A 26,822-nucleotide genomic window follows, 5' to 3' on the forward strand; every position below is an offset into this window, starting at 1 on the left:
AGAATAAACAGAAGGGTGTGCAGGTGTAGGCAGGGTATCGTAACCTATCAATTTATCTCATATTCAGATGGACGAGATACTCAAGAGGTAATAAATACAAAAATAAATGCATTATGTTGTCCAATAAGCCACTAAAAGCAGAAATCTATTCTTGGGTTCTACTCCAGTTGGATTTGTATGCAAAAGTATCGTTGGGCAACCGGTCGCTTTATATATCACAACAATCCTTATTTGATGTGTCCCAAAAAGTAAGGTCTGCTTTAAGATGTTTCTACCCTGCAGCACACACACACACGCACACGTCTCTGTGGGTACCTAAAAAGCCAGCATGCGCAGCTTGAACACTCATATTTAATGCATTGCGTTTGCTCGTCGTGTGTTGTGTGCTTGTGTACTTGCAGTCTGTGCAAGAACAAGTAAATTAAGACCACATCATGCCAGCACAATCAAGTCTAGCGTGTTTGCTACATTTCAGCCCCCGTGTGCGCAGTTAGTACACACAGCGGTTCGCGCAGACGTTCGGCTGCAAAGCTCCGCAGCTACATGTAACTAAAGCAGATGAATCGCAGCTCCACAGTCCAGTAAGTCTGAGTGGCTCATGCCGGCACATTGTTGTGAATCAGCCACCCTGTCAGAGCGTACTGTGCCCTTCTCCCCTCCCTTTCTTAACAGTCCGTGTCACCCAACTCCCCTGCCAACACCCCTACACACAGACTGAAATCTGTTAGCTGCTGCAGTTGGTGAGCAGGTGCTAGCGTGGCCTGGAAGCGCCCACGGGGCTCAGAGGCCGCAGACAGACACCAGATCGACCGCCAGTTTTCCTGCATTCCGCTCGACGGTGCCCGGCTTTAATTATTATTGGCCGCTGTAATTAATTACAGAGCCTCTGAGCGGCTGGCGGCCATAATCCAGGATCACTCCCCGACTTCAGTGGTGTCATTTGGCGTTTCAAACTGCTCCGTGTGGTTGCTGTCACTCGCGTCGGTGTCTCGGAAAGCACACGGCCTTGTTTTTGTTTTTTTGCAGCGACAGCTGAGCCCGCGGCGCTGCCGGGTCTTACGTTGGTCTCAAGTCTTTCAGACCAGCATATGGTCCGAGGTTAGAGCGACTGCTTTATCTTAGGTTTTACTTTAAATGATTTAGCTGTTAAATTAAGTTGTCAATTTAAACTATGCAATTGAATATGAGAAGCACACTTTATAGTCATTGGTAGCGCCCACTGTTGGCCTGAAGGGGCAATTATTCATGTCGGGAGCTATAAAGATTATGGGTTTATGAGCAGGGGATTTGTCCTCTCCTTGTGGTCACAGGGCTGCTGCTGTCTGCCCACACACTAAAAAGGGACTCACAATACACACACACACACACACACACACACACACACACACAGGCAGCAAGATTTAGGAGAAAAGTAGATGAGTATTGAGCATGGAATATATCTCGTTGAAAACTGCACCCAGGGGGGACCGAAGAGAGCGAGCGCGGGCCAAAAAGAAGGCAAACAAAGGAAGCTGGCTGCAAAGGAAAGATTATTTTAAAAAGAAGAAGAAAAGACACGAGACAGTTTTAAAAGGGATGTCGAGCGAGATGGAAGCGAGGCCTGGTGGAGGCAAAATTTGCGTCATCTTTTTAAAAAGCAGGTTTACCGCCATGCTCGTCCTCACCTTCTCCTCATCCTCCTCCTCCTCCTTTCAAATTACGGCACGGGTTGCGAGAGAGGATCAAACAAGCCGCGCCGTCTTATTCATTTTTTATCATCCCTCCTTTTCACTGAGGAGGGGAAGGAAAAGGAGGAGTGAGAGGCAGCCACACTGGGAGACTGGGGGGAAGGAAGGGAAAAGAAAAACAGAATAACCTACTTTTTCCTCCTCCCCTCTCTGGGTGGATATGTTGGAGCTTAACGAATTACAAACACACACGGACACTCATGTGCAATCGCTGCGCTTGTAATTGCTCCAGTTGGTGCACGTGAACAGTGGAGCGTGGATCCCGGAGGTGGGAACAACTCTGAGAGAAACAAAAGAGTTGGCGGGCACACAGCCTCACCGCTGGCACTGCGCAGCGGCATGCTGCTGAGGATCGGGCGTGACCTTTCCCCCCGAACCCCAAGCACCAAGTGGAACGAGTCTCTCAGGCCTCGTCTTCCTCGTGCCACAATCTTCAGTGGGTTTTTGCACTCACTGTTTAGCGGTGGAGCTGTGACTCTCCGTTGGCACCTCATTATTTCCTCGGGCGCCGAGGGGCAAAAGGCTCCCGATTCCTCAGATGCACAGATAGAAAGAGAAACGAGTGATAGCGAGACGAGGGAGGCGGCAGTGCCATTCAGTTTCCCACTGTGCTGCGCCGCGCTGCCGAGACACCTCAAACATGTCACAGACTCGCACATACAGATTGAAGTACAGTAGCAGCAGGAGGAGGAGGAGGGATGAAGAAAAGAGGCAGAGGGAAAGGGAGGGAACAGATTAGAAGAGAGAGAAAGGCAGAGGCGGTGAAGAGGGGAAAAGACAAACTGTCTGAGATGGATTCCAAGAGGGAGAAAAGTGTCGGCTGAGAAGCGAGCAACAGCGGAGGGAGGCGTGGAAGGCAGGCAGAGAAGCGGGAACAGAGTGAAACTTTTTGCAAGAGCTCGTTTTGCCAGCGAAGCCCACAGTAGCTGAAGAGATGCCGCAAGTCTCTCTGTTTGTGGCTGCCAGTCCAAATCAGCAGACCTTATTCTGTCATTCAGAGCTGCAGGTATTCAGTCCTAGACTTCCTCCACCAGCTACACACATGCAGCCTAGATAAATACACCGCGAGCCTGGATGGTCCAACAGAAAATGTCACGACAAGCTTGAGTTTCAGGTTCTGTTTTTGGATCAGGCTGAACAAAAGTGGCTCTGTGTGTTTGGACTCTAATAAGCAAAAGTATTTAACATGGATATTATCATGTCTGCACACGTGACATGTTTAGTTGACTAATTTAGTCCAGAGTTCCTCCAAAGGCCAACTGTAAGAATGATTATTGCCTTATTGGACATTTTTAGTACTTTTTTAGCACATTGGAGAATATTTTTCTCCTTGTCATACCCACATCTGTATAATTTCCTTTGTGGTAGAGCCTTGCATATAAAGCCTGATATCTCACCAGGGAGATTGGTGAGGTCAACATTGATGAAAAGTATGGCACCTTCACCTTGCACACTAGCATGTTAGTCCTTAAACTCGTTACCATGTGAGGTGGGAATGAAAAGTTTCATGTCTCCCCAGAAAATGCAAAATATATATATAGCTGATTTGAATTTGACTGGTTTTCCTTTCAAGTTTGTCTGTGGACTCTCCTCTGGGCACTGGAGTGCTAACGCTATTCCACAGTGTCCAGACCAAAGGTGGTGCAACAGGTTAGGAATGCTGCCACTGGGCAGAGTCATGGTATTCTTGGTATAAACTGGGGTGTCTGTAGTTAAGGAGGTAGCTCAGGTAGAGCAGGTCATCGACTAATTGGCAGGTTGCTGGTTCAATCCCTGGCTGCTCCAGTCTGTGTGCCAAATAGTCTTGGGCAGTAGTTCTAGTTCAACCCTAGGCTGTAAAACCTGAAACATTGTAACAGTTTGATTTTTTTCTTTTAAATATTTTTCCCGTTTCCAAGTAAAAAAGAACAATGATCAGTACAACAGCATGTGATCATCACTAACGCAGGAATAGGCAGTCTAAAAACAGACAAAAACCCCACAGTTTGAACAATTTAACAAAAGAAAATCTTCAAAGTGACATTTCATTTTTATCGGTCAGCCATTTATGATTTTAAAAAGATTCCGCTCATTTCTGTTTGGAGGAAAATCAGATTATTTGGATTGGATTTATTGGAAGTTTTTGTAATGGCAGAGAACCGCCTGATCTGGCAACAGTGATAAAGTCTTTTAGTAACAGCTACTCGTTTCAGCTGACATAACTGGCGGGTACGCACTCGAAATGAGAACTTTTTGTTGATTTCTGTCAGGAATCAGGAGCCGTTTTGTTTCCAAAAGGACCAAGAATCTCTAAAGACACATCTGATGCTATTTTTATAAAAACCCGCATTCGTGACGGGCAAAGAAGAGAAATGCTGACAGGCGTGGTAACAATAACAGACGGGGTGTGCGAGAAAATCTATACATCAGCAATCATATTATAGATCTTTGTGTGTTCTGGCCTCTTTGTGTCGCAGTTTGAATGTGTTCATTAGGAGAGCTTGTTGTTTTTCAATCAGTTATTCATGCAGCTGTTTGAGCACGCAACATGTCAAGAATACCATATGCATAAAAAAGCAATATTATTGTGCTGATCATGTATAGCATATTTATGAGCAAATATTCCTCCTGCAGTTATAAAACAAACAGTTTTTCCAGATGAGCTCGGCTATAGATTGAAGCCTTAGATGAATATTCATTGCTCATATTAATAGCCAGGAGAGGCGAGGAGAGGAGGGGGAAAGATTTGGGAGAGAGAGGTAGAAGTGTTTAGATGCTGCAGCTTGTTATTAATAAAGCTGATTATCATCTAAGGCTCATTCTCCGCGTGCCCTTTCTTTTGATATTTATCCCTCACCCTCTCCTTGGCTTTAGAAACCTGCATCAACAAACTCCTGCACTGCAATAAATTGAATTAATTAAAGACCAAAATAGACCGGGTGGAGGAACAGGTAGTGAGGGAGGTGTCGATTGTTGTCCCACCCTCTTTTGGGAAGCAGACAGTCATACGCATCAGCTGCTCACCGGCCATCTGTCAGGGACAACTAGATCAGGATGGCAGCTCTCCAAAGCCTCCCTCTTCCGCTCTGTCTCACGCTCTCTGTGGCGTTCGGCGGCATGCGTATCGCTCTCACTCAACGGTCATTACGAGTCAAATGAGTGTGACTTAATATCTCAGTTTCATGTCCTCATCTGGCCTCTTCAGTCCTGCTTTTGTAAGTTTCAGGGCTGAGAATCTGTAATGTGAATGTAGCTGCAGTGCTACACTTCCTGCTGTAATAAAAAGGCTTATACAGCATGACACGCAGGCTGTAATCTCTACCTTTTGTTTTTACTGCTTACAATACAAGAATACCCATTAACATACACTTTACCCCAGTTATGTCTACTTAAGGGGCCTATTTCCATTCACACAGTGTGCTTTCTGCACCCGACAACTTATTGCATCTGTATGATGCTAAAATCTTCAAACCTAAGCCCGCTTTTTATGTTTTTATAGCTGCACAATTACATTAATAAAATGTAATTGTTTTGCTTTCCATTTTATTCACATTTACCCAAGATTATTAGATTTAACTTAATTTTCTGCGTGTTTTTAAAATGTACTCACTTATACTAAGTATTTTCTGCCCACACACCGAGCAGTATCACTGTGCAAACCTGCTTCGTTTCAGAATTTGACTTGCCTTTTGCAAGTGGAGAAATGTTTAAACCCTTAAAGTGACAGCGCTTAAATAAATGGGTTATATTCTCTTCTGACTTTGGTTTTGTAGACATGTTATTTGGTTTGCAAGTGTTTGTGGTAGAGAGCAGTGTATTAACGGCTTCTGTGGCAATTAAAAACCCCTGGTCAGTGCCCTTGTTTCCGATTGTTGTTTGAATATTAATAAGGCCAGCGTTCCTGTAACTGGTGTATGGGACACAGGAAAACACAGGAAAACTGCAATCTCACCCTCCTAACTCTTAAGGTAAATATTTTGTACTCTTAACATAAAAAACTTTAAAAATCAGTTATAACATTTTTGCTTGTGGTGTGCAAAACTAAGTTCATACTAGCTTGCTTACCTGATTTTGCAGTACTTCAGGAAATAAGTCACATTGCCCCTCCTAAGTTTACTTTTCTCTTTTTTCAATCATTTCATAAATGCCTCAGTCATTTCTTATATCACCGAATAACCAAAATAACTTCTGGGAGATGGATCGCATTAGAAGGAAGTATGAATTTAACAGCATAATCCATGTATGCAGCATTACACCCTACAAATTCAGATTAAGCATTTCATTAGTCTGTTGACAGCTTAATATCTCTTTTCTCTAGAGCCATGATGGGTTCTCAGTTGGAAAATTGCAGGTTTATTTCAATTTGCACAACTTCTTCTACCTGCCTAATCCTCTAAGTCAATATTTTAACGGAAAACTTTTATCTGTCCCAGGTCTCAAGTCCCTGTCAGACTGTAAACAAAGTCCAAGTGCTTTTCTGCTTGTCAAGTGAGCAGCTGGAAGCTACAGCTGACATTCATCAGCTTTAGCTTTGTTTGGGGAACTGTATTTTGTTCCATCTCATCTGCCTCTGTTGCTTTACCTTTCATTTCTCATATTTTTTTCTCATAAACCTTTTCAGATTAGGTGTGCTGGCGTCACCCTCACCATGTTAAAAATTAATTGCCCATTTTTACCAGTTGTAGGATTTCAGGCACATCTAGATCATTTCTATAAACATATATATGTATATATATATAGGTGTGTGTATATATAAATGGTAAATGGCCTGTATTTGTATAGCGCTTTAATAGTCCCTAAGGACCCCAAAGCGCTTTACATATCCAGTCATCCACCCATTCACACACTGGTGATGGCAAGCTACGTTGTAGCCACAGCCACCCTGGGGCGCACTGACAGAGGTGAGGCTGCCGGACACTGGCGTCACCGGGCCCTCTGACCACCACCAGTAGGCAACGGGTGAAGTGTCTTGCCCAAGGACACAACGACCGAGACTGTCCAAGCCAGGGCTCGAACCGGCAACCTTCCGATTACAAGGCGAACTCCCAACTCTTGAGCCACGATCGCCCTATAGATGTGTGTATGTGTGTGTATATATATACATGTGTATATATATGTATACATAACCTATAAACATAACCCTTCAGAACTCTCTGCCTGGGAGGGATGTGAGGTGGGCAAATGAACTGAATCATTTCTTCAACAGATTTGATTCAGCCATGAGGCAGTCTCCAACATCGGCTGCAGACTCACCCACCCCCACTGCTGCTGTTCCACCTCTGACACCTCAGACACTTCACACCTCCTCTATTCACCCTGCTCACCCCTCCCCACCCCCAACAACAGCATCCAATACACACTCAACACAAGGCTCCAGCCTGTCTCTCTCAACCACCCAGGTTAGGAGGGAACTGAGGAGGATTAAAGCCAAGAAGGCAGCAGGTCCAGATGGCATCAGCTCGAGGGTCGTCAGGTCCTGCGCGGACCAACTGTGTGGGGTGATGGAGCACCTCTTCAACCTGAGCCTGAGGCTGGGACGAGTCCCACAGCTCTGGAAAACCTCCTGTGTTGTACCAGTGCCAAAGACTTCACGCCCAAGGACCTCAACAGCTACAGGCCGGTGGCTCTGACATCCCACCTGATGAAGACCCTGGGCGGTTGGTCCTGGCTCAGCTTCGGCGCCTTGTGAGCTCATCACTGGACCCACTTCAGTTTGCCTACCAGCCTGGCATTGGGCGGATGATGCCATCATTCACCTCCTACATCGCTCCCTCGTGCACCTGGAGACCGCTGGGAGCACTGTGAGAATCATGTTCTTTGATTTCTCCAGTGCCTTCAACACTATTCTTCCCTCGGTTCTGAAGGACAAGCTGGAGAACTCAGGAGTGGACCATCACCTCACTACCTGGATTTTGGACTACCTCACCGACCGACCACAGTATGTGAGGACTCAGGGCTGTGTGTCGGACAGGGTCGCCTGCAGTAACGGGGCCCCACAGGGAACGGTTCTGGCTCCGTTCCTCTTCACCATCTATACTGCAGACTTCTCCCACAACTCCACCCAGTGCTTCCTGCAGAAGTTCTCTGATGACTCTGCAATAGTCGGCCTCATCACTGATGGGGACGACAAGGAGTACAGAGGACTGACTCAAGACTTTGTGGACTGGTGCCAGCTGAACTACCTCCAGATCAACGCCAGTAAAACCAAGGAGCTGGTGGTAGACTTCCGCAGGCACAAACATCCTCCACTGCAATCACTGAACATCCAAGGTATGGACATCGAGACTGTGGACAGCTACAGGTACCTTGGTGTTCATCTGAACAGCAAACTGGACTGGACTCATAACTCAGACGCCCTCTACAGGAAAGGGCAGAGCAGGCTGTACCTGCTGCGGAGACTCAGGTCGTTTGGAGTGGAGGGCCCACTCCTGAAGACCTTCTATGACTCTGTGATGGCCTCAGCCATCTTTTATGGTGTGGTCTGCTGGGGCGGCAACATCTCTGCTGGGGACAGGAAGCGACTGAACAGGCTGATCCGAAGGGCCAGCTTTGTTCTAGGATGCCCTCTGGACCCAGTGGAGGTGGTGAGTGACAGGAGAATGGCGGCTAAGCTGTCATCCCTGTTGGACAACATCTCCCACCCCATGCATGAGACTGTGACAGCACTGAGCAGCTCCTTCAGTGGGAGACTGCGGCACCCACGGTGTGGGACGGAGAGATTTCGCAGGTCTTTCCTCCCCACTGCTGTCAGACTCCACAATAAAGACTTTTGCAGCTGATCAAACACACACATCCACAAATGTGCAATAACACTAATGTGCAATAATCTTTTCTGGCATCGTTGTATTTTTACTCAGTTGTATATAGCATTTGTATTCTATTTTTATCTTATTGTATATTTTATTCTATTTTATTCTACTGTATATAGTATTTTATTTTATTCTATTCTGTACAGTTGTGTACTGTATTTATTCTTATTTTATTTTATTCTAATTTTTGCTTCATAACTTTTGCACTGTCCACTTCCTGCTGTGACAAAACAAATTTCCCACGTGTGGGACTAATAAAGGTTATCTTATCTTATCTTATCTTATCTTATCTTCAACATGCAGTTTATCTACATTACAGCTTCTTAAGGGGCATGTGTAAAGGGTTTCACTGACCCAAGATTCCCTTTCATATAATATTTTTTTTTTTTTTCCTTCATCAAAAAACTGTTTTCATTCATTTTTTAAATTGCCAGAGGAAACAATATAGGGTCAAATCATATTTACTGTCTGGACATCCTGGATATATATCAAAAACCCTCAAATGTGGCTTTTGCCAACAGATGCTAAGTTAGCAAGCTAGCCAAAAGGTTCCCAGATTGGAATTTAAATATCACGCCCTTGCCATCATGTTTTGCTTTGCATATTATTGTTAACCATCTGCTAAAGTTTGTGAGGGAGGGACAAGCTTGTTGAAGTGATGTTACTGCTAACAAACTGCTAACATTGCTGTTGCATTTGTGTTGTTGCTAATCAGAGAAAAAAGGTTTTGTGAAGATTTGTATTTCTTTCTGTGATGCTTTTTACTCCATTTTTACTGTATGACGAATTTCCTGAAGTGTTTAATTTACTTACTTAGGACCTAATGTGATAATTTCACAAGGTGTAGCAAAGATGTATTTGCACTAGCAGATAAAAAGCTTGTATAGCCTTTTTAGTTTTTGACACTTTGGCTCTCCCTCTGGTCAAAGGTCAAAACTGTCAAGAGAGGATGACAGGGGGTGTCAAAATTAATCAAAGTTGAACTTCACAGATTCACTTCTATCTTGAGAGAGAATCTGTAATCAGTCATTTCCACTGAGGGATGGAAAAATGTTAATATTTTAAATGTTGATGTGACTAGACCTTTACTGACCACATCACTGTAAAAAAGAAATTGATGGAGGAGAGTTTGTGAGCCTTTAAAGCTTTATTGCTGCAGTTATTTCAAAAGCATTTTTTATATAAAAGGAGTTTTTTTTGAATAAAATCACTTTATTATAAATGTATTTATTAACTTCTGCTCACATCAGACCTTCTCATGAATGATGCACATAGAAATGTTTGATGGTGCTCTACTACTTGTAGAGTGCGGTGTCCAACTGTGGTATGAAAGTAGGTTTTTAGTCACGTACACAAGCCCTTTTAAGAAGACCCATTTCAGCCCAGTTTAATTACCACTAACTTTTAAAACTTTTAAAACTCTGCTCATGTTTCTCCCATACTGTGGTATAACCTACAGCACTCCAATCCAAGGTCAAAACCACTTAGTGGACGGTAAAATATTTATGATATAGGGTACGCGTTTAATGGTGGCACCCTTAGCCAACTACTATGTCTCCCCCTCGCTCTGACGTTTTGCTGAACTCCAGCCGTGTCCTCCAGCCTACAGATGAGCTCTTCCCACAGGGGCAGCACCATCGTCCTCTGCCTCTCCTGGATGCTCCCATTGGAGAGCCAGCAGGGGGAATTGAGCGGCTCAGGAGCTGTCCTTAAGCAAGGGGAGGGGTAGATTTATAGCTGGTGATTTATTAAGGCGACAGAGGGAGAGGGAGCAGCAAGTAATCAGAGCAAGACGGCAGGGCAGTGACTCCCTACAAGTTCATGTGCTTGAAAAATCGTGGAGAATAAGGTACGCTCGTCAAAGCTTGATACACTCATCCTCTCTGGGCGAGAGGAAAACATCCAGAGTATTTTAGTGGACGAGCCAGACTAAATGATGGGGCTGCCGCAGATAGCTCGTGAAAGTGTGTGTGGCTGCGAGGTTGAGCTCCCAGCCTGTGATTAATCCACCACTGTCTGTCTAATTACCAGCCATGCCCCTCCGTGTTCGCTGGCTCCACCGTAGATGCGCTGACCCACGCCGGAAACTCGGTGCTCCCGATGCAAATTAAAAGCCCTGTAAATATTTGCTTTTAACTCTTGCAGACACATTGTTTCCAATTTTGCGCTTCACTGGTCTGCATCCCTGACACCCCCTCCTTCACAGATGCACACTTTTCTGCCCACCACGGATGCATTTGTGCATACATTTACTGTTGTCAACACGTTTACCATCAGCCCACACACTCGCTACCTCCTCTGTCTAGCCCTCCTTTCTTTCGTCTTAACCGCATCCTCCCATTGTTTTGCAGTTGGCAGTCTATCAGCCCATTTTTTTCCCCCCACTGTCAGACAAGCCTAGTCTCTGTAGGAAGTGAATAAAGAGTATAGGGCGGGGAGGAAGGACAATGAACATTGTTTGAGGCTAGAAACATTGAATTAAAACAGTAAACTGGTTTCTGCAGTTTATAAGAAAACATTTTTGGGTTTGCATGTAATGTAAATCCACAAATCTTTATTGGTGGTGTAAGGATTATGCATGCACACATGTCGTGAAGCATCTTTGGAAAGTGCTAATCAGCCATGACAATCACATTGCGTGAGCTAGCCAGTCATTATTAGCTATGGTGGTTAACGTCTGGTTACACTAGTGAAAGAGTGTTTAAAGATCCAAATAGAAGAGAATAATCTTTTTTTTCTTTATTTAAAGCCAACATATGAACCCAAACATGGATTTAGCGAATAGTTGTTCCTTTTTGCAAAATCCAGAGGTTTCATTTTATTGACTTATTCATTGATTAGCAGAAAGATCACCTGCATGATGGAGTGATTGTCTAGTTCCACCAGCATCATGTGAGGAATGGTGACCTATCTTAACTTTCCAGGGGCCCTTATCAGTGCCATTGTAACTGCATGGCAGAAGAAAAATAACTTTACTGTTTTATGTAGACATCAAAGTCTTGGCGTCTCCATGAGCTGAAAAAAAATCATTTCCTTGTTTGCTGTAATAGTTTTCCCATTTAGCTGCTGTTAATTTAGTTATCAGTGTGTTTAACACTCTTAGCTTACAGCGTGCTTTGAATTTGATTCCTTTTTGGGAGAAAGGCAGGTAATAAAAAAATTATAAAGGATTGACAGGAAGAAGTGTGAGCGAACGCTGACCTGCCTCCCGGGGTTTCGCGTTCGGAGCTCACAGAAAGGCTGTCAGCAGGATGGCAAACATACAGAAACACACATACATGTCCACCCCATCTATTGGCATTAATGTGGCATCTGCTGAGATGAAACGGCACTTTTCTGTTCAGCCACTCAGCATCCACTCTACCGTGCCCTCGCAATTACCTTGCAATCAACACGTCAAACTCGCATCGTGCAAATAAAACACACAGCAGGGCTGCAGATATACAGAGAAACTACAAACAGCAGCGTATCTTTTTTTTCTCAAGGTATATGCACTGATAACCGTGTATTATACCCATGCACACAGTCACAGGGATACATTGGCGTTTCAATATCCAATTTTCCTGTCACAGCCTTGATGTGTTAATTAGCAAATGAGAAAACAAATGAGTTGTGCTGATTCAGAGGCTGTCAGGGTTGACATGATAACGAGCGTGATGCATTTGTGTGCGTGGGCTTGACTTGGCTGCACATTGACAAGGTAAATGTAGTGTATGTGATTTTTCATTTGTGTGTTATAGGCCTACTTTGATTTCTCCATTTCTCTCCCAGTCACTTCATATTTCTTCTTTCTAACCACAAAACAATTTTAAAACAGTGACTCCTTTTGACCTCTTACAGAAACTTCACTCCCTGAATTCCAGCTAATAGCCAGTACCCTTGGCACAGCAAAGTCGGTTTATTATCTGTCATTAAGTTGAGTCTGGTGAGTGTACTGACAGACCGACTGGAAACACAACACGGAGCTAGAGTTGGTAGGCAATTACAGGGAAGGCAGTGGTGGGCGATTCTGCAGCTGTATTCGAGTAGAATTGGGTGGAATTGGTTTTATTGGGATTTGGATTGTGCTTGGTAAGGTCTGTGGCAGAACGGTGATGGATGTGATTGTGAGGCTGTGGTCTCTAGATTTAGCAAAGCAGGAGAATTAGAGAAGCTTCCTGGCAGGAGAGATATTGTGGACTGGACGGTGTCTGCATCAGAAACTATTAAATACTGGTCAAAGGCACTGGATGCTGAAAGCAGTGATTATAGTTGATTGCGGACACAGACAGCTGCAGACATCAGCCACAAGCAGTCATTTCTGTTTTTTGAAGTCCTGAAGGGCGACGTCCATACTGACCATCTCATAATTACATTTCTCAGACCCAAGAAGTCTCTCGCATCACCGTGCATGAATTCTGGCCCACTCTTCTTTCAAACGTTGATTCCATTCATAGATGTTTGCAGTCATTCGTTTATGCACAGTTAGGGTTCCCCCACAGCATTCCTGTCAGGTGGAGGTTTGTCTTTCAATGCGCCATTGCAACACCTTGATTCTTTTCTTTTTCAGCCATTGTTTTGATGCGTGACCCAATTTTCGACTCATTAAGTGCCAGGTGCCCAAGTCCTGTGGCCGCACAACAAGCCCAAATAACCACCTGTACAGGTTTTTCACAGACTCGTTTTTGGTTCAGGTTTTTTAAGGTTTGTTCTCGTCCTTAAGGCTGTTTTATCTAGCTAAAGGTCTGATATGAATGTTGGTCTTTGTAATTTAGGAACTTTGATATATTTGAATCAAAATATTGGTATTTATGAGTTGTGCAGATGGTAGACCTGATGCTTTTTTGATCGTGGTGCCTCTGGCGATCTTTGGATTACCCTTCTGATTGTGTCTGTTTACGTCTACCCTATTTTGATTTAAACCTGGTTAGTCTCTGGTCCATGTTTGCTGGTTAAAAATGGTCAAAATCTATATAATGATTAAATAATTCATGAGGAACATTACAACGTATACACAGCTCGAGTACACACAAACATTTCCTTTTTGATGTATAGATGAGTCAGTTACATCCATGACTAATCTTAATCAATTCCTCACCCTGCTTTAGAAACTAATGGAGAACAATTTATTCCTCTTAACCGTGGTGTAATTTCAATCACACTTACTGATCGCGCTTCAGTCTCCACGAGCAGAGACATGACCTACACGTGGAAGATTAACAGCAGGTTAATTGGGGGAAGGCTCTGTCACGGGGCATAAAAGTGGTGCTGAACACTCCTCCCTGTAATTAAAGATAACAAAAGTAGACTTGCTGTTGAAAACATAAGCACTTAAGTAATTCTTCCCTGAATGTGTGCAGCGAAGCAACTCCCCCACCCCTCATGGCACCAACATCAAAGTGTGGTGTCAGTTTTGAAGCGGAGATAGGCAAAATAAAACGCAGTTTGTGGAATGCGATCCCCGCTGAGACTTATAGTAATTAGTCAGGGAGAAAATTGTTCAAACATGTTGGAGAGAACAAAACAATAAAAAGAACACTTGCAAAATCGGATAAAATCGAATTGTCTGTGCAGAGTCTTTATTAGTTTTGTCAGTGACAGATTTTCAGATCATGGCTTTTAGTCTTGCATTGGAACTATTTCTACACTAAATCCAAGACTTGACTTGCTTCAAAACACCACCTCACAGTCATTAGTCATGGAAGGAAGGTGGGGTGGTGGCTCACAGAACTTTCTGTTACTGAAAAGAAAAATCACTTCTTTCACATAGAGAGGTTTTATTTGTTTTACTCTTTCTTCTGTCCTCATCAGCGATTGGGGGGGATATTTTTCTTAAAGCGGTGATGCATTTGTTGCTAGCTACCTCACAGATGATTGACTTTTTCCAACCATTGTAAAATAAACCTAACCTTGTATAAATACCTTATGGAAATTAAGTTCTCTCTCATGACAAAGGCAAAGTTAATTGAGCGTTCTGTTGAATGGTGTTGAACACCGTTCCTGCTGCAACCTCGATAGACGATTGATGGCACTCACACAGTATCATCGAGAATCATCATCTGACCTCACAGTTCTTGTCATCTTCATGGCGCTTTCAAGTCACTTATGCTTTAATTTCTTTAAGTTCCCGATCCATGGCTTTCCTGTTTTTGCACCTTTTTGCCATCTATTCCTTGTCCTGCCTTCGGTTCCACATCAGGGCTTGTCTTGTGATGGTGTTGCCTGGTTTCCTCGGTGTATGGACTATCCACCTCCATCTTCTTCTTCCTATCTCTTTCTTTACAGATACTTTATTCGCTTTTTCCCACAGGTCATGCATCTTGATCTTGGTCTTGTTTAATCAGAATGTTGCTGTAATGAGCCATGCACCATGAGCCTTCCAACTTAGTAGTGCCTTCTCTGCACTTTTAGATAATATTAGCACAACTACTTCCATGTGAGAGGCATCATCTTCTTCATGTCCAGAGTAGAGTATCATGTCATCACTTATCAGTCTATTCTGTCCTGATTGAATCCACCTAGTCTCGCTGGTCCCTAATAATGGAGGGTTGTAATTTTGCATCGCTTCAGCAGTTTGGTAAGCCTTTCCAGTTTGTTACATGGTCTGGACTTTCCATGTACCAATTCAATCCTAGTTGAAGGAAGGATTTTCCTCCTGTAGTTTCCAGAAACTTTTTATTGACATTTTTTCACATTGGGTTGAAGGTGCTTTTTTCAAAATTAAGCTTCCTTGATGTTCTCTTGTCCACATTTCTGTAGTGGCTTGGGTTTTATGGGATAGGCTTGCAACCCAACCCTCCTCCTTTCTCATCCGGGTTTGGGAACCACAATGGGGGAGCTGAAAGTGAGCGAGCAGTGGGGAAAATATCCACAAGGAAAACATTTTTTTCAAGCTGTCTCGGTTGTCAGCTCAATCTTCTAACTGTAAAACATAGAATAACATAGAATTGAATGATAAAGATAGTTGCTATCGATGGGACTGCTGTCAACGATCAGCTGTCTGGGCTAGTAATGGACCAATAACCAATCCAAATATCGGATCCGGGATATTTCACATTTCTTGAATCTTTAGTGAACATACATTCTTGACTTGTTAGTTTCTTCCTGTGATTTGTCGTCTTATAAACACATTTAAATAGCTTCCTTACATCTGTATTGTTCATTGCTTTCTAAGTGTGCCAGTTGAGATGTTAGCTGTTGTTTTTTCCCTTTACTTTTAAGTTCTTTTAGCTTAGATGTTGGATAATATCTATCTGATATTCTCCTCGGCAGCTGCTCCTGTCAGATCAGTCACTCCGCTTTCTTCTCCACCTTGCTTAGAAGCATTTAGTCGTCCATTATATGTATATATGCTCACCATTCACGGCTCAGTTTTCTCTTCTTTGAGGCATTCATTTCTTTTGCAGCTGAAGTGATATCGACTGCTCGGAGTAATGGTGATATTTGTTATTGTTATAGCTGTTAGCCTAATGACAACTACATCTATTGGAATCTCGTACCAGGCAGGCGTCATTTCACGTCAACAGATTAAGCAGCAAAATGATATCACTTACAGACGTATAGGTCAAATCAAAGTGTTTGAGTGGCCGGATCGTTCCCATAGCTGTGATCCTGATTTGCTCAAGCCTGCTCAGTTGATGAATGTGTGACACAGTGGTTTAAAGGTCACAGTGAGGCAGGAAGGTTGTAATCACAGACTGTGTGTCAAAGATGGACGCTACGCTGCCGTTTTGCCACCCGCTGGTGTCAGGAGTCCATATTTTGAACACTTGTCATTAGGGTTAGGATTACCTGTCACCATCTTGGTTTTCAAGAACCAGAAGGAACCACATTTGGATGATAGAGTATCTTATTGAGTGTCAGTGTGTGCAGCGCAGGATTTATGGCCATATTTTTTGTCATGTAATTTCACCATCAACACCACAAACACTTTTTTCCTAACAGGTTGTAACCATGGTTTTTAATAGGCCATTTGTTCGTGTGAGTACAGTATATGGGGAGTGACTCACTTTTGGTGCCAGCCTCAAATGGCCACTCCAGGAAGTGCAGCTTCCACACTGGTGTCATGTTTTCACCCCAGGAAAACATGCTCTGGAGCTTGATGCCAGACATCTCTCTTCCTGTATTACTGCTCAACAAAAGGCCAGCATGTGCATCCAGTCTGAAAAATCCTTAACTGTGGAAAACACTGGAATGCAATTGATTCGCATGTTTTTTTTGTGCTGCTCATCTTTGATGATGCAGAATGACACAGACCTGTAACAAAGTATCTTGCAGTAAAGACTGGTTTCGAATTGAAAATCTTTTTTTTTTTTGAATTGCAGCATCATTTCCCTTTCTCATTTAGACTAGAAATAAGTAGGAGAGCACGGGAGATGAAAAAGAAGTGCAGAGGAAGATGAGTTTCCCACTGACAGTCTGCCACGGAGTGGCCTGTGCAGTCTCCCTCAGTCTCACTGCCTCCTGGGAGTTGAGGAAAACATTCTGCTGCTGACATGAATCTTGGATGAGTGTGCATCTGTGTGTGAGTGTGAGATAGTGTTGCATGCATACAGAGAAGTACAGTATTCTGGGAGAACCTGTTCATTTAAATCTGCGTCTGTGAGTATGATAGCGTGCGTGCGCCAGTGGCATTCCAGAATTCCACACACACATTCCCATGAATATCTTGTGTGTGGCTCTGTTGACATGCTCAACCGTCCTCTCACCAGTCCACCCCCATTCTCTCTTTCTCTGCTTCATCAATCACTTAAGCTTTCCCACTGCTCACGGCAGAGCTGGACCAATTAAACCCTCTAATTGAGCCAATTAGCAATTAAACACTCAGATGCACCACAAAATTCTGGAGGTCCCTGCAGGCATACTCGTGTCTGCCAGGGCCTTGGCCCTTTACCAGGAATTCTGACGTATCTGTGCCACGAGGTGCAAGTTTTGGGCAAAGGAAAGTCCAGTTGTCCCCCTTCCTGGGCTCATCACGTCCCCAAGAATCTCTCCTCCTTGTGTCACTTTGATTTGAGGCCTCTTGAAGGGCCTCTGCTGACCACAGAGAAGCTTTTCATTAACAGGACCTGTTTCCTCTCCATCCTTATTCTCACCTTTCATCTCCAGTTTGCCTCTCTCGCCATCCCTGCTCCTTTTTCTTTTTTTTCCTTCCCCTCCGACACTCTCGTCTCTTCGCCGGTCTCTTTTATGCACGTCGGAGGATGAAAGTTTAACAGCAGTGTAGATGGTTATTTTTGATTGTTGGGTGTGTGGGTGAAGGGCTCGCTCAGACTCTCCGTGGTTTAATTAGAGCGCGCGTCGTGCTGCCCGCTTCTCGGCGAGCAGATACACACCCAGACGCACACACGGGGGGGCGTGGGCAGAACAACAAAGTCCACTCGGAGAGGAACAAAGGCAGGCAGCAATATATTTAGTGTGCACGCGCGGGAACAAACAAAAACAAGGAGAGATTAGAGGCGCTACAGGCCTGCTCGCAATTACCACTCTCTCTTTTTTAACTTTTTTTTTCACCACGCATTTCCCCAAAAGCCCGACTATATCCTCTCCAAGAGCTTGTTGTACATAAGAAACTTTATTATTACATGAATGAGCCTCCTTATTCGTGTTATCTGCTCATCAGCCTATAGACTCTAATTATCTGCCGTCTTGCCTCAAGCCTCTTAAATCCCATACTTTTAAATTTTAAATGGCTTTATTGGCAGTGTGAGAGAAAGGGGAAGTGGGGGGGGAGAAAACAAAAACAGAGGTGGGTACAGGCGATGGAATAATATCCTTAATGATGGCTTTAAAGGGGACAATTACGGTAGGGCGATAAAGCGAAGGGGAGAGTGTGGAAAAAAATTGCGATAAGAGTGAAAAAGAGCGTGAACACTGAGGAGATATCTCACTGTACTCCCAGCGTTACTTACTGCTGGCCGTGTGTGTCCCGCACCGTTACATAACACCACGCAACAACGTAACGGCGGCCTAATCTCCTCCTCGCCTCATGCATTTACTGACTCTGGATCTGTTAGATGAGGATTTGCACATTTCCGCTGTAGATTACATGAATGGCTGTACAGAATGTGAGCTTTCATTCATGTGTGGCTCAGTTAATGCTACGCGTGTCTCTGTGTTCTGCGTATAGCCAGAGAGCGTCCCAGCTGGGCTGTTCTAAGCTGCTTACAGGCGCACATTATTGACATTTGACCTTACTGGGCAGTGAAAGGCTCGCCCTAATCTCCAGCTTCTACTCGTCCACCAACGCTGTCTACTGTACTGTCTGTAGTGTTACCTCCACGAGAACCTCCGAAGCCTCGAGGAATTTAATAACCAGAAATATTGAGGCGTCGCTAGCAGCGTTGTTCGGTGAAAACTCGGCAGAGATGCGTGCGTGCTAGCTGCCAGGTTGAGCTCGGCCCGCCAGGAGGGATCGTGCCCTCGTGCAGGTCGCGCTGGGACAGAAGGATTTTCATACATAATGAATAGAGAGACATGTAGAAATGTGCACTCAGCAAGGAGCATACATGGGATTATGTTGCAAACGCCAGAGGACGTAAAAACATGATGGCAGAAATTGCATTTGTGTCATTGTGTTTGTTTTTGATCTTCCGTCCATGTTGGAGAGAAACATTTTCAGCCTCGTGATGTAACGACTTGAAGTGAAACACGTTGATCGTCACATGAAATGCTCCCAAAATGAACCCTTGTTAGTTTGATCTCCACAACACTGGCTCTGGATTTAGAAAATCTTTCATTTCAGGAAAAAAAAGAAAAAAAGGTCCCTCGGCAACAGCTGAAGGTGAAAAAATGTTGAACTGACAACATTTAATGGAATATATTTCTGTTCCAGATAAGCTTAATCTCTTTTATCTTTTCTTCCTCCCTCCCGCCCCCGCTCTCTCTCTCTTTATCACCGTCCCTTAAATCTCTTCCCTCCTCCCCCCTGCTTCTCTGTCTCATTCTGCAGAATTCATCATCAATCCAATTATCTGGATAATTGAGGACGAATAGGTATGGAACGCAACAGAGCCATGGCTTGGGAAGTGTTTCGGATCACCGTTGCTGAGAATCACCACTGACCTGGCACCCACTCCAAGGTCCAAACCCCTTTATCCGGCACCCACAGCCCAAAGGACCCTTCTCTCCCAAGCAGCTGCCTTGTCCTCCACTTCACCTTCAGTCAGCGCCCTCAGTCTTGCTCGAGTTTCTAAAAACGCTCTTTTTAGTCATTAAGGGTTTTTTACCTTCCAGATTGTTGGATTTAATCCACTTTTGCTCATAAAGAGAGAAGTTTTCCCAAACAGACTAAAAGCAGGTGGCTGAACAGTATGAACTCAGTCATGAACCCCCTTCCATTCTTTATAAATAAACAGAGTCGGCGGAGTTTGTCGTCCAGGACAAGCCAGCTCAGCCTCATGACAGACTGGTGCCTCATGAGCGTCCTAGGCCTCATTCTGCTCTTCAGTCTAGCCTCGAGCCAGAAGATGGATCCTTCTAAACACCCGATCGTGACCACTAACTATGGCAAGCTCAGAGGCATCAAGAAGGACTTGAACAATGAGATTCTTGGCCCTGTGGAGCAGTACCTGGGTGTGCCCTACGCCACGGCGCCCATCGGCGATCGCCGCTTTCAGCCACCTGAGGCCCCGGGATCCTGGCAGGAGATCCGCAACGCCACCCTCTTTGCCCCTGTGTGCCCTCAAAATGTTCACGGTGTGCTGCCGGAGATAATGCTGCCCGTGTGGTTCACAGACAACCTGGACGTGGCGGCCGGTTACATCCAGAACCAGAGCGAAGACTGCCTCTACCTCAATGTCTACGTGCCCACGGAGGATGGTGAGTGGGGACAGGGTGAAATGAAGGGTTGGTGGATGTGGGACTTTGAGGGCTTTGATGGGTAACATTTAGCACAGGGAAGAGGTGGACTTTTCACTAAGCTCAAAACCCTTTAGTTACTAGTACCGTACCATTCTTGTTGAGCTTTCCATGCTCACACAGCAGGCACACAGTTACTGCTGTACATGTTTTTTTAAGTCTGCAACATCAGGTTCTTGGTAGAAAAAGCCGACTCGTCTTTTTGTCTGGCTGCCAAATAGAAGATTATATGTGAAGTTTGTTGTTTGATTGAGGATAACTGACAGATTGTTTTAGTATTTGCAACCAACACCTTCTAGCTTGTAGCTTTAGTAAAGTCAGTAAAGCTCCAGGCACAAACAGCCGCACCATGTAGAAGACAGTATTTTCCGTTCTTAAATATATTTTAGAAACTACTTTTGGTTTTTTTGCTTTTTGTCTTTGTTTTTTGTTTTTGTTTGTTTTTTTCTGTCTGACTGATAGAGCCAGGATTGCTTGCTAGGCAACAGTACCCTCACCTATTCAGTCTTTAAGTGATGACGTATGAATCCTGCTTCCGGGCCCAAACTACTCTGCGTTTAATAAGGCTGCTGTGTTTTTAACATGTTTTACTGCTTTATATCTTGTTCTATTTAATCTCAACAAGCCCCTAAAAACAGTCAGTGTTCACTGTTGGGTTCTCTTGGTTTTTATTACCACTATTAACTTCAAAGCTCAGTTTTTAAAACCTTATGATGTAACTACAGCTCAGCCCATGCAGCAGTCTATTAATGACTAACCTCATATTGTGGATTATCTCAGTTTTTCTCCAGACTGACGTTTGGTCGGTTTACAGCATCCTGCCATGCGATTGCATTTGTGCCTAACCATCGGGAACCCTCATGTTAACTTCTATCAAGTGGAAAAAAGTTAGCGGTCATCCTCCAGCTTCACTGTTTATATTATGCTAACATAGCTGTGTCGCTAGCGATCACATAGCACGTCATTATATACCAGCTAGCCAAACTTCAGTAACCCTACAAAAGTCACTGCTGTTTAGTTTCCCGTCCTCATTTATGTCGGAAGTGATAGCAGAGCTGTATGTTTTAATTTTTCAGAAATCCCTCAGTCAGAACATGCTATATCATGTTTAGGCGGAAACTAGCGAGCTAACTTTCTGCTAACTTCTAACTCTGTTAAATTTAATAAATTCTGTTTTCATGGATGCCTGGATGTTAAACTTAACTGTTACACCTGGTAGAGCAGCAACGCTGATCATTTCATTACAGATGAAAGAATTTGGACAGTTTTTAAACTTTCAGTGATCCCACAGTGATCGTTTGACTTCTTAGGGACCTGCAGCGGAGTTTGGACCCAGCACGGCTAATGACGTCAGACTTAAAGACCAGATAGTTCCAAAGTTCAGCTGCTTTGAATCAGCCCCTGCGTCCTCGATATCATTTTACATTAATCTGTCATCCCGTTGGCTTCAGCCTCATGTTTGGACTTCAGCCGGCTACAGCAGCCTTTGTTTGTGATCTTGTGCGAGCTGGAGAGCCACTCTGCCCAGAACCTCAAGTAGGTAGAGAACTGGTTCATGAGCTGCTGCACTGAGCTCACAGCAACCGCAGAGGAAACAAGGACTGCCTTCGCTAAGTGCTCCCCAAGACGGTGGAGTTGACATTTGACCTCAGGATGAGAGACTAACCAGAGGACTGGCTGAGCATTGCTTGAGAGTCACAAAGAAGGCCTAATTCTAGGTGAAGAGGAGCACCTTTATCTGCCAATAAAGTGTGCCCCCCACACCACCAACACATAGAACCATAGACATACAGTTGAAGCAAAACTTCCAGTATTGTTAGCTTGCCCTGGTGTTAAGTTCAGACTCTTGTTTCAGTCTAACCGAACTTCTGACTTGCTTTGAATACACTTAGTTACATTTGAAGAAGCAAATGATGATGAAGTGATGATTTATCTGTGTAGAGGAGGGGCTTAGTGAACAGTCACCACTTACAGGGATAGTCTGAGTGGTTGTATAAAAGTTACTTTCTAGAGTTCTTTTTTAGAGTCTTTCACAACTTTAAAAACTAATTTTTCATACCCACCTTGCACATAATGTAGATGACGACTGTTAGTTTTAGGATCATAATTGCATCTGGGACTTACATATAAAAGAAACAATATAAAACTCCACGGAGAATCAAAAATCATTTCAACTACCCCTTTGCTGGTTTTATGGTACATCCAATTCTGGGTGTTATAAAACAAAAAGGCCAGGACTGCAGCAGCTTTATGAGAAAAGGGATTAGGTGACTTTTGACTTTACTTTTTTTTTTCCAGTCAAGAACTCTCTTCTCTCAACTCAGATCAAACTGTGGACGTTTTTGTCAGTCTAGGGACTGTTTGGTGTACGAGCAATAAGGGGGAAAGATTTCCATCTCGTCAGCAGGTGTGATATGAAAAGTAGAGACTCCCGTCACCTCCCTTTCTCTCATTGCTGAGGATATTGTGCTTCACATTTTTGTCTTTCATTTCTATATCTCGAGTAAAAGCTGCACAGCTTCCCAACACCTTTTTATAGAGACAAACTTGTAAGCATTTTGGGTTTTGCTTGGAAAAGAAAATAAGACCTGAAAGCCAACTGGACGTTTTCCAAAGAGGAATGAAGTGTTACTAAAGATCTGTATTGAGGCTAAAAAAAGAATCCTCCATGATGTAGCTTGACAGTGTCTGTGTGTGAACATGTCTTTCTCACCAACACTTTTAAGTCTCCCTCTTTGCCCGTCCATCAGAACTTTTTTTAAATTTCTTTTTTTTTACCCACCTCGCAGTTCAAAACCATTCCTTCCGCCTCTCCACTCCAGGACCGCAGCCTCAGCCCTCGACTCCCCATCATTGCCACTTACAGCTCCGCGGGCAAATTTAGAGCATTATACATCAGGTTTCACTTTTTTTTCCCTGAGATGTGCGATGTGGAAATGGAAATGTCATAACTCTGAAACATATAAACACTCGCTCACATTCTCCCGTGCAGCGCGCCTTCTGCAAATGTCACACAGGTGCTGAACAGCTCCCCACAGTGACCTTCATTCATCAATGTGAAAAATCAGCAGAGCGCCCGGCGTCGTCGGTGTACCACACGGTCACTGTTTGTAAGGTGCGTCCAGGTTAGAAAGACATTATCCCAGCAAATACGGTGCACGTGCCATAATTTATTCCAAGTGTGGAAAAAAAGAGCTGCAGATCCATATGAGCTCGCTTCACCCCCTCCTCCGCCCATCCTCCATCATCACTGCTGTTATATTTACTGTGGTCGAGTCAGGCATGACATTGCTAGCCTCAGCAATCTCTAGCAGCCCCGGGGTTGCTGTTGTCTTTGCTCCTCTGCCTTTTGGTTTCCAAATCATTTTTTACACATGCAATGGAGGAGATGGAAGGAAACGAGGAAAGGAAGATAAAAAACAAGGAGAGGAGACTAGGGCTAGAGACTTTTGGGGTATATGCATTTTCTCTTGCCACACCATGGCTGGCACTGTCTTTCTTCTTACTTTTAAAACATGAATTCTCCGTCTCCTGAGAGTTTTGTACTTGTATCCTTTCGCAGGGCACCCTTAAGACAGAATCCTTAAAAAAACCCAAAAAACTCTGGTCTTAAGTGGATTAAGCTGGCAGAATTACGTCTTAATGCTGCCGTCGGTGCAAATAGGAGAAAGTGGGACACTGACATGAATGTGTGTTTGTTCATAGATAAACAAATATGCTAACATTTGGTGCTTACTCATGGCTCTTTAATTAATATTTAAGTGCTTAGTAAGTTGCAAAGCTAGCCATGTGTTGTCATTTCTTTCATTCATCCCATGGCGCTCCTGAATAAACATGCTTCTGAATGTGTCAGTCTTTTAGAAAAAAACAAAATCAAGAAATGGAACAAATTGAAAGAAAGAATGAAAAATGACACTTTTTAATATTTGATTAAAGACAGCTTCATCTAATTTCCTGCTTTCATATCACATTCTTTGACTATATGAATAGTTTCGAGCAGAAAATGCTAATCACTCAATGGGTTTTCATTTTTTCTAAACAATGAAAAAATGAGTTATTATGTATATATTGCTACAGAAAAGACACATTGCAGCATCTTTTGGATTTCAATTAGAGACTACATTTTTATCCAACACATGGTGGCCTCAGGGAGGCACGGCAACGACCCAAAACATACAGCCAGAACCATAAAGAACAAGAAGGCAAGGCAAGCCACTCTCTGGAGGTATTTACATTTAAAGAAATATTGTATTATTGCAGCTTGTATATATTTGTTTGGTTTCTTTGTTCTTTTAAAAGAACATTAAGTTTGTGGTGCAGTGAAGTCAGTCAGATAAGGGAAGCATTACAGATGTTTGCTTTGATTACACAGACATCATGTAGGAGTGGGTTAATGGGTATTGATTTGTAAATAACTTGAGCTTATTATAGAACACTGTACTACAGTATATTTCCAAGTAGGCCACTCGTTCTCATACTTTATTTAAAGATGCAACACATTTTGGGTTCAGCTTAAAAGTAAAATTGAGGTCAGAGGTCATATGTAACATGCCATTGGACACAGACTATATTATAAGGTTTCCTGATCCATATAGACCCGTATCAAAGGCAGTATAACTTGAAGCAAAATTGACAATTTACGAGTTTATTTGCGCTTGAAGATGAGGTCAGAGGTCAGATTTCCAAAGTGACATGTATTTAGAATGCTTATATGTCACTTCCTGTATACATGTACTTTGACAGTACAAACAGTGGGAGTAAGAATCTTCATTACAAACAGCTCTATATAGCATTATTATCATCTTGACCTTTTAGACTAACCTGTTGACCTTGAAGGAGAGGTCAGAGGTCAAATGTGACATGATATCTTAAATCTTAAACCACACTTGTAAGAGTCCTAGTTTCTAAGTTATGTGGCTTTATGTCAATTTTTGTCCAATAAATCATAAAGTTGACCTTGAAGACCTTGAACTGGAAGCCAGATTTTGATGGATGATTAACATGACTGCACTCTGCACACCTACCAGGTGTTATCAGAATTCCTTCAAGTTATCATGTTTACAGGCAGAATGATGACATGCCTGCAGATACTACCAAATAATAACCTCCTTAGTGGAAGTCATTATTTTTAGCAACAAGAAAAACAAAAACACCAGTCAGAGAAATTAAATGAAGAACCAGAAGAGAGCAGAATCCTTAAAAACGGGATGAGTTTTCCAAGTTGTTTGGAACAAGCTACCTGCAAAGTACCTTTAAAGAAGAATTCGAAACATTCTCAGCTGCTTTAAGTGGTTTTTAAACAAAGAGCCGTCCAACATTCATACCTCAGCCTATAAGAATTAAGAATTGCTGTGGTTTCCATTTATTAGTACCTCTGAAGGAATAAAATGAACACTAGGTTATAATAAAGGCTTTACAGTGCAGAAGTAGTCCAGTGATGGTAGTCTGGACTCAGTCTTGGTTTTTGCGTCTGGCAGGTAGTTTCCTCATCAAATGCTGGGAGGCAGGAGCTCCACTGGTACTCCTGCAGATGATATCCCATAAATCATAGCGAAAGGTTTTCATCTCACTCCTGCAGAGTCACGCTGGATTGATGGATGAGGCGAGGGGAGGACCGGCAGCCGATGCCGCCTCAGGCTCACAGACAGATCACATGCTTCTCTCAGCAGTCGGCTGCCGTTAACACAGAGCAAGCCTCCATGGTGAATAAGTTGGAGTAGCTGGACTCAGCAGCCCACAAATGGAAACTCGTTATAAATGTTTACCGGCATACACAATCCATTATGGCTATGCTTTGTGCAGTTAGGCACAGGGAATAAAGAAACCATCGCTTTGAAGTCAGCAGCAGGAAGTTTTTTAAAGAAAGTTTGTCCCATCATTATACCCACAACACCTACTCAAGCCTAAATGGACAACCGAAGCTGGAGTCACTTGCTGAATTTGTTTCCGTTTCAGCTTTTTAGCACTTTGATCTTTTTGAAGAAAAATGTATATTTTACCTTGAGCTGCAGCTTGTTTCAGCCTCAGATGTGAGTGTTTCAGTAGCATGTAGCTGCTCAGGACCAGGCATCTTAAAACCTTTTAGCGTCTCCACTCTAAAAAAGAAAACTGGGTGGTTGTTACGTTTACAAATTCTAAATAAATGATAATTTTAACAAAATAATTTAATGTTTCTATGGTGAACATAATTAAATCATGTAGGATCTGTATGAAGCAATTCAACAACTTAATTTGTTCTTGTTGTTGTTGTCTGGGCTCAGGAAATTCACAAGATCACACGAGATTTGAAACTGCAGGAAAATCTGGAGTTATAAGAGACACACACCACATGTATGCTGTTGCTATTTATTGTGGTTTAACCTGTCGAGGACAAAATGTAAAGAAAATTCTGCATCAAGCCTTATAATCATAGCTGTCCTACTTTTGTTAAGTCTGGAGTGACAGCTTGGTGGTGTGGTGGTTAGCACTA

At 43.4% G+C, this 26,822-nt stretch overlaps 1 protein-coding gene across 1 annotated transcript in view; it reads left to right on the top strand.

The window, feature by feature from the left end:
- nlgn2a (neuroligin 2a) overlaps positions 1–26,822 on the top strand; it is a 231,639-nt gene that overhangs the window by 66,357 nt on the left and 138,460 nt on the right. Inside the window, 1 exon segment of the mRNA XM_031735038.2 lies at positions 19,446–20,314. Coding sequence (XP_031590898.2) covers positions 19,807–20,314 — 508 coding nt within the window. The 5' untranslated portion in view covers positions 19,446–19,806.

This window comes from Oreochromis aureus, linkage group 3, assembly GCF_013358895.1.
Source record: "Oreochromis aureus strain Israel breed Guangdong linkage group 3, ZZ_aureus, whole genome shotgun sequence".
Taxonomy (NCBI): Eukaryota; Metazoa; Chordata; class Actinopteri; order Cichliformes; family Cichlidae; genus Oreochromis; species Oreochromis aureus.